A 12,001-nucleotide genomic window follows, 5' to 3' on the forward strand; every position below is an offset into this window, starting at 1 on the left:
AAAGAGTGGGCAAATACGGAAGTAAACTAATGGTATGTTTTGGTTTTGTCTAGAGCCGAGAACACTTTTCTCCTTCAGGGTAATTTTTTCCCTGCTGCTGTAAGAATCTTCCATTCCAGTGCTTTATATTCTGTCCACCAGCTTGCTCTGTATTTAGAGCAAGACTTCATTTCCTTTGCATGTTTCTTTTTTTATAAACACCCCTACATAGTGCACTGAAACTCCTGAATGGCTCCTGTTTACTGGCTGCATCCACTTGCTGTCAGTGTTGGTATCTTTGTTTGAGAGGAGAAAATGACTCTTAGGATAAAAGAAAATAAATATTTGTGCATTAAGAAAAAGATGTGGGGGTGGAGACTCCGTATGCATAGGAGAGCCTTGCACTCGTTCTGTCTTGTAACTTGGTGCCTTTTAGTCTCTAAAGGCACCTTGATACTGTACTCATTCAAATGATTTATTTATTATTTAACATGGTGACTTTATCGTGGGTGTTCTTTGCTTAGTAGCTCACACACAACCTTGGGGGATCTGATTTGTTTGAAAAGAATTAGGTGGCTTTTATCATTGGTCATTGAAGCATGTCACAGAAATGTTCTTCTGAAAACATTTGTTCATATAGAGAAAGATTTTCACAGGAAACAAAATTGAATACTAGTCAGCTTCACTCAGCTCTCCAGCCAAGGTCTTGAAAGGGCAGGTGGTCAGAAAACCATCAGCTCTCTGTCTGTATGTGTGTCCTCAGGCTCACACGGGGGTGAGAGCAGTCCTGTATGCCTGTGTCCCTCTGGTTGAGGCATGCCAATACCCTGCCTCGTGGTGAGCAATGAAGGGATGTTTCGGTTCCTGCCCAGCAGGTCCTGATCCGTGCTTTGTGCTTGCCTGACTGGATAACTTCTCTTTCCTGTATACATCCAACATCTGTTGGGCTGGGGACGGGGGTCATTTGTTTCTCTATTTTAATTTTTCCCCACGCCCTTTCCTCTTTTGGGGTTTGTATTTTGAAGCAAAATGCCAGGCCCCATTTGTTACTGCAGTAGCAGCTGTGGATTTGTTTGATCAGGGAGAGAGGAGAGCTCAGCCCAGATGGTTCTCTGTGCACCATCTATTTGTTTTGACCATGTGTGTCACAAATTGCCTTCTCCTAGCTGCGAGTTTCAGGTGAAAAAAGCCTGTCTAGGGCAGATGTTGGAAAGCTAGTTAAAGGTTAACTGGCTTTATTTCTTTGTTGGCATGACTGTGCTGTAAGAATTTGCTGATGGTCACTGAGCAGGCGAGAAGCTATTGTTTAGGAGGAGAGAGGGGTAGCGGACAGAGGTGATGGGGAGACCATGAATAGGAGTGAGTGCTTTTGGGAGGGACATCTACAAATGGGTGGGGAGATAACAGGCTGATTCCACATAGTGCCACCAGCAGACTCAGTTGTACAGGGCAGCCACAAACTGGATTTCTGATGTTAACCTCTTCAGGCTTAAATCCTCAGAATGCCTTCCCTCCCAGACTGGCAAGGAGAGCCCCTCACCTTTGTCCAGCTGAGGTCCCCATGGGAATCTGGAGCATGGTGGCCTGAAACATGCTGTATTTGGGCGTTCTAGCTGTTTGCTGCATGAGCCAATTAGGCACCTTCATGGGGATGCAAACCAAAAGGACTCCAGTGTTGTCTGTAGTGAGGAGGAATGAGCTGTCTAAAAATAAAATAGAGCTTCGGGTGGCTGGGTTAGATGGAGAAAAGATCAAATGTGTGGAAAAGCTGAGGCAGCTGTCAATCCAGAAAGTGCTTGTAAATCAAGACAGAGATGTGTGTATGTGCATGAATGTGATTTCTAGCTGTCTCAAAGTTAAAATTAACTGTAGCTGGGTCACCCAAGGCAACTTCCCAGAGCTATTCCTGTCCCTTCCCTGCCTCCCTGCACGCAGACAAGAAAGAAGCTGCTCATGCTCAGATGTGAACAGTTGGTAGGATGGCTGGGGAAGCTGTCTTAAGGAGCTTTTTGTATTAAACGTGCCCATAAACAAAACAGTGAGACTGCCATAGGGATGAGATTAATGGGATTCATAATCCCTATAAACAGATTTGCTGAGCGCTGTATTAATGTGGAATTGTTAATTTGCCTTGCCTAATAAGTGGTCTGCACTTGCATCTCTTCATTTCTGTTGCTGAGGACAGGACTTGAACAGTGCTTTTCCCGGTCTTGCTGACCGGTACTGGGAAGTGCCTTGAGAGTACAGTGGTTTTCTCTTGTCCTTACCTGAGCTGAAAAGATTGGGACCCAGTGCCCGCCATGAGGTGGTGTAGGCTGTGTACACAAGCGACAACCAGAAGCAAAACTGGAGGCAGAGAAGAAAAAGATTTATACAAGGTCTAAAATATCTTCCAAAAACAATCTAGTCCTTGTCAGATGATGTTTTAAATATGATTAGAGTTAAATTACCACAATCTTTTTTCTCTTTTTTTTCTTTTTTTTTTTTGTGGGGGAGGAATCTCACTGATGTTCCTGGTGGTTTCTGTTGTGTAACTCCTTTTAAAACTGGGCAGCTCTTGGTAAGCAGACACACAGCTAGGCACATCCAGTGTGTGTCAGAGCTGTCTCTGGCAGTGGCATGGGTCCACTTGGACAACAGATGCTGCTAAGGACCATGAAACCTGGTTGTCTGCTGTCTGAGCCTTTGCATGAAACTTCTCCTAGCAGCTTTACGGACATGGTGCGCTGTGTCTGCGGGAGAGTGAGCTGGGGAGCAGGGAAGTGACAAGAGAGGTAATGCAAGTTTTGCTGCCTGGTCTGGCAGCTCTGAAGGAGTTAAACCTGCCTGCGTATGTTCTCATCCTAGCTAGCTGCTGGGTGAAAAATTAATTTCTAAGCCTGGTGTACCAAGTCCACTGTTTTATTTCTGGGTTAATTCTGCCTGCATAAGTATTAGGATTGTGTATCACTTACAACAACTGCTATGTTGTGAAATGGGTCTTGAGGAGGACTAGGGAAGGGAGGATTTAATACCCAGAATTTGAACTCCTGGTTTATTTGTTGGGCAGGCTGTTCTTCTGTTCCCAAAGCTGTTCCTCTGGACTGTCCTGTGTCAACGGGGACAGGTATTCCTGGCAGTGGTACGTTACTCTGCTGAAATTGGGCACAGTGATTGACTGGTTGCTGTAGACAGTGAACCATTGGCTTTTGGCCCAGTGTTTGTGGGTCTGATCCTGCTCTGTTGGGAGTAGAGAGGAGAACAGCTAAAGAAAAAGGTTTAGGGGGGTTGGTTGGCTTGTTTGTTGGATCCCCTGAATGCCAACCATTTAGTTGTGGGAGTCTTAAAATATCAACTGTTAAGACTGCACAAGCAGAAGGTATTTGCAGCAGGTTTTCAAGTTTTTCCATAGAACTACTGAGCTAGAAACATCATTACTTTTTTTCTTTTTTCTTTCTAACATATCTGAATCCCTTCTCTGCACTTCCAAATCCCCAGGAATCCCAAAGGAAAGGATTTAAAGAACAGAGCAAATACCATACACCTGCTATGAAGTGTTGACCAGACAGTGCTCTTCACTGAGGGTGTGAATGTCTCTGGCCCTCTTCTGACTGAGCGCTGGACTTTTGCATCCAGCCCTTCCCCAAGCGCAACAAATCCAGTGCTGAGTGTTTCTGGAAACACCACCCTGCGTACTTTTCGCGTGCAATTCACTTGCAGGCAGCCAGCACCGAGTGGGATTTGGCAGGGTTACGCTGAATGCCTTTGTTGGCTCAACATATTTCCACTGCTGCTCAGGACAAAGTAACAGAGTGGCAGGATTGAATTTGTCCAATTGTCTTTATATATAGAAAGGACAGACAAAAACAGAGCCAGTTACAGTAATGCAGCTGCTCCATAGTAACATGAGAGGGGGAACAAGGGCATGAATTGGACTGCTGGTGTGGCCCCTGTTCTTGGGAAAAACTGAGCTGTCCATTCTCCATCCCTGTTTCCGACAGATGGATGCTGTCCTACAGGTAGCAGCTGGGTCTGTGTACCTTAAATGGTCTAGTTGTTAGGTGCCTAAAATGTGGTTTTTCTAGTATCTTTCTTAGGTAGGGTGTATCTGCCTGGAAGGTAGATTTCAAATTAAGTCCTTAGCTTCCTAGAAGAAGGAATTCAAATGGCATTTTTAGTCTTACAAACACTTCTGCATTTTTTCCCATGATTTTCAGAAGCACTATTTATTGAAAGAAGAGGTGAGCAAAGTGGCTGAAGGTACCAGTGGTTTATGAAATGGGTGCTGACAGCAGGAGGGCAGTGGGCATGTTATTGGGAGCCTGCTGCTAGGAGCAGAACTGTGTGACTCGGTTGATTAATAACGAAGTTACGTGTAGATGCAGTTGCTCTTACCAAATTAATGGTGATCCATAGTTGCCTGTGCTGGGCACTCACTAAAGTGACTCTATTCCGCAGCAGGCAGCTACCTATATCAGAGGCCAGCCTTGAACTGTGGGCTCTCGGGGACAGCCCTAGCGAGGAAGCGTGGTCTGGGTTGGTAGTGGCCTGACACCCTGGATATGGTCCTTGCAGAACAAGTGAGAATGGTACTGAGACAGCAGAACGAGGAGAAACAACATCCCTAAGGGGGTATCTCTTTAATTTGTAAAAGAGGAGGGGAACTTTATTGAGGATTTTGTTTCTATCCAAGCTAGTGCTTGGAAACCCTCTCTAATGAACTGGGCTTTGCATGTGTGCTGCTTTTAATATACTCTGTCTTTATTGCCAGGAAAATTTCTGACAAAACCGTGTTTGAAACAGATCAGAGCTTCATTGTATTTGTGAAACAATTGAGTTGTTGCGACAGGAAATGAACAGAGCAAACAGCCAAGGCTTGTATCTCTCTGATGTGAGCAAGCACTTCGCTTCCCTGCAGTGGAGTTCTGTTCTTCCTTGTACGTTATGTCTGTCAGGCATATTTTTTCATCACGCAGAGCACTGTGGCCAAGCCATTTGGTGCAGTGTGTATGCTTGCCTCATTAAAGTTTGCCAAACATTAAGAATCTAATTACAGGGCAAGATCTGCAAGGGGAAGGGTGTAAAATGGAGTTTTACGGAACCAAATCAAATTGAGTGGCAGTGATTGGAAATTTTGATGCAGTTTGGCATCTGTGTAACAAGGTGCTTTGCTGAATAACATTCATTTTAATGATTTGTGAAGAAAGTATTTTGCACCTCCTGTTTGGGTCCCTGCTGTGTCTGTGAACAGCGAAGGATATGCTATTGCAGAAAGGAGAGCCAGGAAATCTTTCTTATTTCCTTCTTTTAGGAATCCAGTAGCTCTTATTGGTACAAATTGATAGGAGAGCTGTGAAGCTTGGGTTGGTAAGACTATGCAGAAATACTGTCCTGATCAGAACTACACGAGTCTATTGATGTTAGCAGCTTTTAAGACTCTCCCTTTGCTTTCTCTTGAGGTTTTGTACTGAGCTCTCAGTTATCCTTAATTTTCATCTTCAGTCAGAGGGAGTAGGTGATGTTGAAACAGCATCTTATGTGGCTGCTTTTCCAGCCATGCTGCGTTAGTGGTATTTTGATGGCCATCTGCAGATTGGCTTGTCTGATTTGCTGTTTTAAGCATCTTAATTGACCTTAAATGCTTCTAATTTAGACATGGAAGTAGGTGGAAGGCTCAAGGGTTTTTTGAGGCTGCCCTGAACATCAAGAGAAGCTGCCTGTTGCCTCCTTGTTCGCACTTTCCTACACACTGCTGCACCAATAATTGATTGCAGATGAATCTCTCTGATCTTCCTTCCCTGTTTATATGTGCTTTCATGTCTGTCATGCCAGCCAGCCTCCTCTGCCTTTAATAAAGAGACTTTGCCTAAGCAGAAAAGCTTGAGACACTAGGGTTAATTTACTGGCCTGTATTATTCATTGCATAAAAACAAATGGAGAAGTGACGTTAGGAGATTTTTATGTGTCTCTGCTTCTATACTGGCGATTTTATTTTTAACCTCAGCCATAAATCTCTCGTGCCTAGCCCTTTTTTTTTTTTTTTGATCCCATCTCTCAGAATTCGGGATCTTGTCGTCAACATCCCCAGCAGTTGTGTATATTACTGCACAAATGGGAGCTGTGGCTTGAGACCTTCTGGCTTCCTGGAATTAAAGTAGAAAATCCTAGTTCGGTTGCTGTTTCCCCATGTTCCTGGTCTCTTCACAGATCCCTTGCCCATCAACAGGCTCTCTGCCCCTTTTCTAAATGCCCTAATCCATGTTCTCAGCGGGAGCTGCCACTCATCATTGGGACTCCTCATGTCTGCAATTATGTAGCCTCCTGGGTGAGGCTGTTAGGCCAGCTCAGACCTGAGCATCAGAACCCACTGAGCAATGAAGCTCAGCCCTCGGAAGGGGAGAGCAGGACAGAACCAGGTCAGGGACAAAAAGGCAGCAGGCTGAAATACTGTATTTTCACTCTGGCACAGTGCTGGCTTTTCAATCTAAAGCAAGCTGCAGCTTCTCATTGTGCTGGTTCAGCAATTGAAAAGTGCCTTTCTGCTCTTCAGAGTAACTGTGAAATAGAAATGCTAATCCCCTTCCTTCATTGTCAACTGCTTCATGTACTGGTTTTCTTTCTCCTCTACAGGCCAGCAGCCCACAGGATCTTCGTCTCTTCTATGAGAAAAACAAGATGCTGATGCCGAAGTAAGCATTTTTTCCAGTGTCACTGTTTGTATGCACTTGTTTACTCTGTATTTACACCTGTCTTCGCATGCTCCTGGCTTGTCACTCGGGGAGGTGACTGTAAAATACTTGGCCACCTGCCTTCCCCCACTCCTTAAACCAGCAGTGCTGTGCCCCAGAGAAAGTCAGACAGCAGCGGATTGCCAGAGTTGGTGTTCTCTCTCTCCGCAGATGATAATTCTCTCCTACATTGCAAAAACTCAGGATCGTTAGTGATTTCAAGAGCCAGCTAGTGGTCCTGCCCCACATATGACTTCCTGGGAATCTTGGGAAGAAATTATGGCCATTCTTGAATCATGCGAGCCACCAAACTGCAGTCTCTCCTGTAACCTGCCATACCTGACTGCAGATGACATTCCCATTTCTCACGCGTCAGGACAGCAATTGCTTGTGTCCATCCTGCTAATAGGAGGAAATATAACCTCGATGGAAATGGACACTGCTGCAGTTTCCAAGAGGAAGATAACTGCTTTTGTCCCACTGGGGTGTATGTTACCTAGCTGTGCTGTGATTTGTCAGTGTATTTTGGTTTTGTTGCTGTGGTCTTTCCTTTTGATCTCTGAGCTCTTAAAGCAGAACCTCATGCCTGCTCTTAAAACTTCATCCTGGTATAGAGACAGGACTGAAGTTCCAAGTTTATACATCAAAAAATTGCAAGGTGTTTTTTAACCAGAAAGTTAGTTTCCATTTGGCGGAGCTGCTAAGGCAGCCACATACACAGGAAGTTCATTGAGTTGCTGTATGTGGATTATTTTTTTTTCCTTTATCAGTTTAGACAGCTCCAGGAGATAGCGGAAGGAACTGTCAAGAAGCTAGAGCTCTTATCAATGGCTTGCGCTATGCATTTAATTTCCCTTCAAGTACTTCCTTTTTTGATCTGGGGAGAAGGGGCTAATTGCTACCAGGATTAAATCTGGGGCATCTGCATGCTCTTCTGGAGTGAACCAGAGGGCGTGATGGAGTAAAACACCCAAACAGAACAACTCAAAGCAAAAACACTGCCACATAGTTGGAGGCAAAGTCTGTGTGAGCAGAACGTAGAGCTTCTGTTTCCCCTACACAGCCTAAAACATGGCTGCTCACCTTTGAGGTAGTCCTTCTTACTAAGAGAAAAATTAATCCCTACAATTAATAACTTCCTTGTGTGGCTCACACTGCCCTGCTGTTGCTCTGGCTCGTGGGGCGTGCAGTAGGAGGCAGGTGAGGGGAGAAATGAAACTCAGCTGTAAGAGGACAGCATGTCTGTTCTTGTAGGGGTTAGTCCTTCTCCTTTGTTGTGAGTCCTTGGTACGCACTCTGCTTCTACCACTCTCACTCATCTCTGCTTTTTAACTACCAAATTCCTCCAAAATTTAGATCCAAGCCCATTGGTTTTTTTCACTGTAGAAGCCTGATTCGAAGCAGCCTTTGTGTAAATGCTGGTTCCCTGCTTTCCAAAGTCAGTTTGTCTCTTTAACATGAGCCGCAATCTGTGCTATTTCCTGAGTAAACATGAATAAACTGCCTCTGCCAGCCCTGCCAACACAGGATGAAACACAAAACCACTCCAGAGACCTCCTTCTGGGACTGCAGCAGTGCCAGGATTTGGTTTCATTCTCCTTGGGGCTAGGCAGGCTGGCACCCACCTCCCTGGCATCCCCATGGAAAGTGGTGTGTTTTGGCTTGGGAACTTGGGAACGGGGTGGGGCAGAAAAGCACATTAAATGCTTGCCAGCGGTCTCTGCCTGCGGGGCTGGTGCTGGTGCTGACAGGTGAAAGCCATTCTGAGGTGGGGAGCCCATGTCAGTAGGAGAATGCCCAAAGGCCTCACAATTTTAATAGCACTGATCTAAATAGCTAACACTCATTGTGCTGATTTGCATGGCAGAGTATATTCTAGATCATGGGGGGAAGGAGGCAGTTTTGTTACTTATTTTTTTGAAAAAATGGCCTTGGAAAATAATACTGTGGGGTAGCGTAGCAAAGCTTGACATCTTAGATGTGAGAGGTAAGAGGAGGCAAACAGGCTGTTTATCTGCACCGACTTCAGTCTGTGTTGTGACATCTGAGGTCTGCTACTTGACCTTCCTGTTTCTTGGCTTTAAAACCATACAAAAGCTAAAGTCATTGCTGGGAAGTGGACTCATTTTGGATGAGAGCTTTATGTGTCATGGATAAATAAATGATGACGATAACACTGGAGGACTGCAGGTCTCTAGCACTAATGTATTTTTCAGGAGACTCTGCTAGCAGTGGTATCTTGGGTTATTCCGTTGGGCAGTGTACTTCTAAGGCACACCTTTTTTGACAAGAGGGTGTTTCTTCTTGGCTCAAACTGAGTTTTAGTTTAACTGCATCCCTTCTGGAGTCCTAGTGGCCTCTTCCTTTATCAGCCTGGGAAGGCGCATGAAACCATTCTAGTGTCAGGGGTGGAAAAGCAGCTCTTCCAGTGCAAACAAGGATGAGGGATGCTTGCCATCGTTCTCTGTTCTAGGAATCGCTGGGCTCAAATTCCTTTGCTAGTGAGGCCTAGGGCTTCACAGAAAAATAACCGGGTAGTACTGAAACCTATAAATACACACCTTGCCTCACGTATCTAGTTTCACTGAACAAGAGTCTGTTAGTGCTACTAGCACCTCTTTTCCCCCCCAGTATTTTTGTCCCAGCTTCTTTTTTTTTTTTACCCTGTCTGTGGCAGGGGTAGAGGTGGTGGAAATGGTGCAGGAAGGGTTGTTTCTCCCAGCATCCGTCAGGCTTGGCTTCAGGGCGGTGAGTGATGCCAGCCCAGCAAAGTGGAGCCCTGCCCGAGCGAGCCACGTGCTGTGCTACTGAGCAGGCTTGAGCTCTGTGCAGTTAAAATTACTGTGCTGAGCACACATGCCATTACCTCAGCTGACCCACGCATGGGGAGAGGGGAAAGCCTGGCGGACAGTGGTGGCCATGCTGGCCACAGCCGTGATAAACAGAGTCAATACTGAAAGGAGTTGGAGCCACCTACGTTTAATTGGAGAGCTCCGCTCTGGCTGCGGGCAGGCCCTGGCTGCTACAGCCCCTGACAGTGCTTCTGGTTACAGAGGAAAGTCAGCAGAGCTGAATCCACTTATGCAAGAGCTGAACTCTGCTTTCCCTGCCTTAATCTGTTCATTTATTCCCTGCTTCTCGCAATCTACTGGGGTTGTGAAGAGCTGCCCTGGCCTCTCCCCCATCTGCTTGTGGGGTGAGGGAGAGCACAATGATTTACTAGCTCTTTTGTGCTGCAATGGCCATTGAAAAGAGTATTTTCTTCCTAGCTATACTAGAAAGTGGGGTAATAGCTGCACTAATTCTAGCTTGCTCGGGTGGCAGTTGCTCGCATCTTAGTGGCCTTCGATTAATAAATGCTGTATATCAAGGAAGCAAATAGACGAAGGTCACTTGCTAGTCTTACATAAGCTGCATTGAAAAAGAATGCCTTAATAAAGGCATTCTTAATAAAATGGTAGTAATTGGTGATACATTTCACCACCAATGTCTTAATTGGAAGCTTCCCCTTGGTAACTGCTTCGTTTTAATGGCCTCCTTATTCCCAGTAGAACAAGTAGAAGAGATTTTATTTATCGTGTGCAAAATACTGCATGTCAAATGGACTTAGCTGAGAACCAGAGGGATGACATTGGCACCACTGTGGAAGGGAAGGATCTGCAGGTGCTCATGGGGAGAGGCCACTAAAGCTAGATCAGCTGTAGCCTTAACAATGACAATGGGGAGTAAAAGCCAAACGGAGATGCAAATAGAGATGTTCCTGTTCAGCCTCTCTCCAGTGAGCTTGTCTTATGTTCCTAGCCCAGCAGACACAAAGTGAGTTTGCATTTGCAGGTTGCCTTGCTGAATATGTAAAAGCAGCTTAAGTAGACTGCAAGTGTCTCTTATTTTGCTCTTGTTTTCAATCCTAGCATCCCCAGGGAGACATCAAGCCACCTGAGGCAGCTGCTGCTGGGCCTTCTGCAGCGTAATCATAAGGACCGCATGGACTTCGGTAAGATCTCCTTCCAGTTTTAGTTCTGCTGCCTGTCTGTGTTGTCTTTTGTGCCATGGCATTGCACAAGCCTCCATGCTTCTGGCTGGTGCTAGGACAAGCATCCAGACACCTGGGTTTCACCTGTGCCTGGAAGACTGCATAATCTTGGGTTTTTTAGTATATGTGCTGGAAAGGTCAGTGCTGATTCCAGTACAGTTTTGTAAACCCAGAGATTTGGCACACCTTCAGCAAATGTTTCTTACTTGCATCCCCTCTCCTGGCTTCTGCATTTATAATCTCTCTGAACTTCTATTGTGCTAAGTATGCTACCAGGTGAAACGTGTATCTTGTGCATCCATGCTCTTTCTCTGTCATAGTTCCTTCCCAAAGCTGCAAGCTGCACCCATTTAATGAACAATTCAGTCAATACCCTCACTTTCTCAGGGTCTGCAGTGATCCAAGCTAGGAGACCATAGCTGCTTGCAGACCCTTCACTCCTTCTCCAGGTTTCTGTGGAAGGATGCTTTGGTTCTCATCAGGGCTCAAGCTGGCAGTCTCTTGGCTCTCCCTGTAGACCTGTGTCTCAGTCTCCTGACTTGGCTGGCATGAAGACTTCCTTCTTTCTTTTTTTTTTTTTGATGTCTTGATTGTTCTCAGTTTAGAAGGAATTATGTGCCAGGCAGTTCTGGGTTTGGCAACCTCTTCCAGATGTACCTAGCTGAGCCAAAAGGTCTGAAGAACCTCTAGTGAAGCCGTGCCCTAGAGGAAAGCAGGCAGAGGTGGAACCTTTCCTAGAGCCCCTGAAAAGACCAGATCATCTAAAGGCAACTCTGTTGTCTTTTATGCTTCCCCCCCCACTTCTCCCTTCCCCTTGGGCAAAGATAGTCTAGACCTGTCTCAGGTAAAAATCAGGATGTGAATACTCTCTCTCACCAAGGAAGTTGGTCCTGGTGGTGTGTCTCCTCTGAGTATAGAGGAGAGCAGCAGGGAGCAGCTTTGCTTCCATGGGCCAGTGCTGCTGGTGGAAAGGGTAAGCTTACTCCTCAGCCTCTGTGTTTGAATAAGGTTTGGTGCTGGGCAAGCCTGTTCAAGTGGTTTTCCTGAAACAAGGCTGCGAGGCCAAAGCCCACAGATTTGTGTTAAGTATCAGGTGGGCAGTATCACAGCAAGTCATAGAGCTTTCTGCTTTTTGCACAGACATTATCTTTTTGCCTGAAAATAGTGTGCTGCTGTGTGTTTTCAGGATATTGCTTTTTAGTCAGGCTTGGGGTAAAAGGGTTTGATATTTCTGTCTTTTGGGAGTTGGTTTTCTGTTGATTTTTTTTGTTGCTTATCTGCT

The 12,001-nt window shown here is 45.6% G+C and overlaps 1 protein-coding gene across 1 annotated transcript in view; it reads left to right on the forward strand.

The window, feature by feature from the left end:
* Positions 1-12,001, forward strand: part of ULK1 (unc-51 like autophagy activating kinase 1) — a 73,675-nt gene that overhangs the window by 21,327 nt on the left and 40,347 nt on the right. The window contains exons 7-8 of the mRNA XM_009318661.1: positions 6,589-6,647; positions 10,598-10,680. Coding sequence (XP_009316936.1) covers positions 6,589-6,647; positions 10,598-10,680 — 142 coding nt within the window. The remainder of the gene's footprint in view (positions 1-6,588; positions 6,648-10,597; positions 10,681-12,001) is intronic.

The sequence above is a fragment of the Pygoscelis adeliae genome, unplaced genomic scaffold (genome assembly GCF_000699105.1).
Source record: "Pygoscelis adeliae isolate BGI_AS28 unplaced genomic scaffold, ASM69910v1 Scaffold410, whole genome shotgun sequence".
Taxonomy (NCBI): Eukaryota; Metazoa; Chordata; class Aves; order Sphenisciformes; family Spheniscidae; genus Pygoscelis; species Pygoscelis adeliae.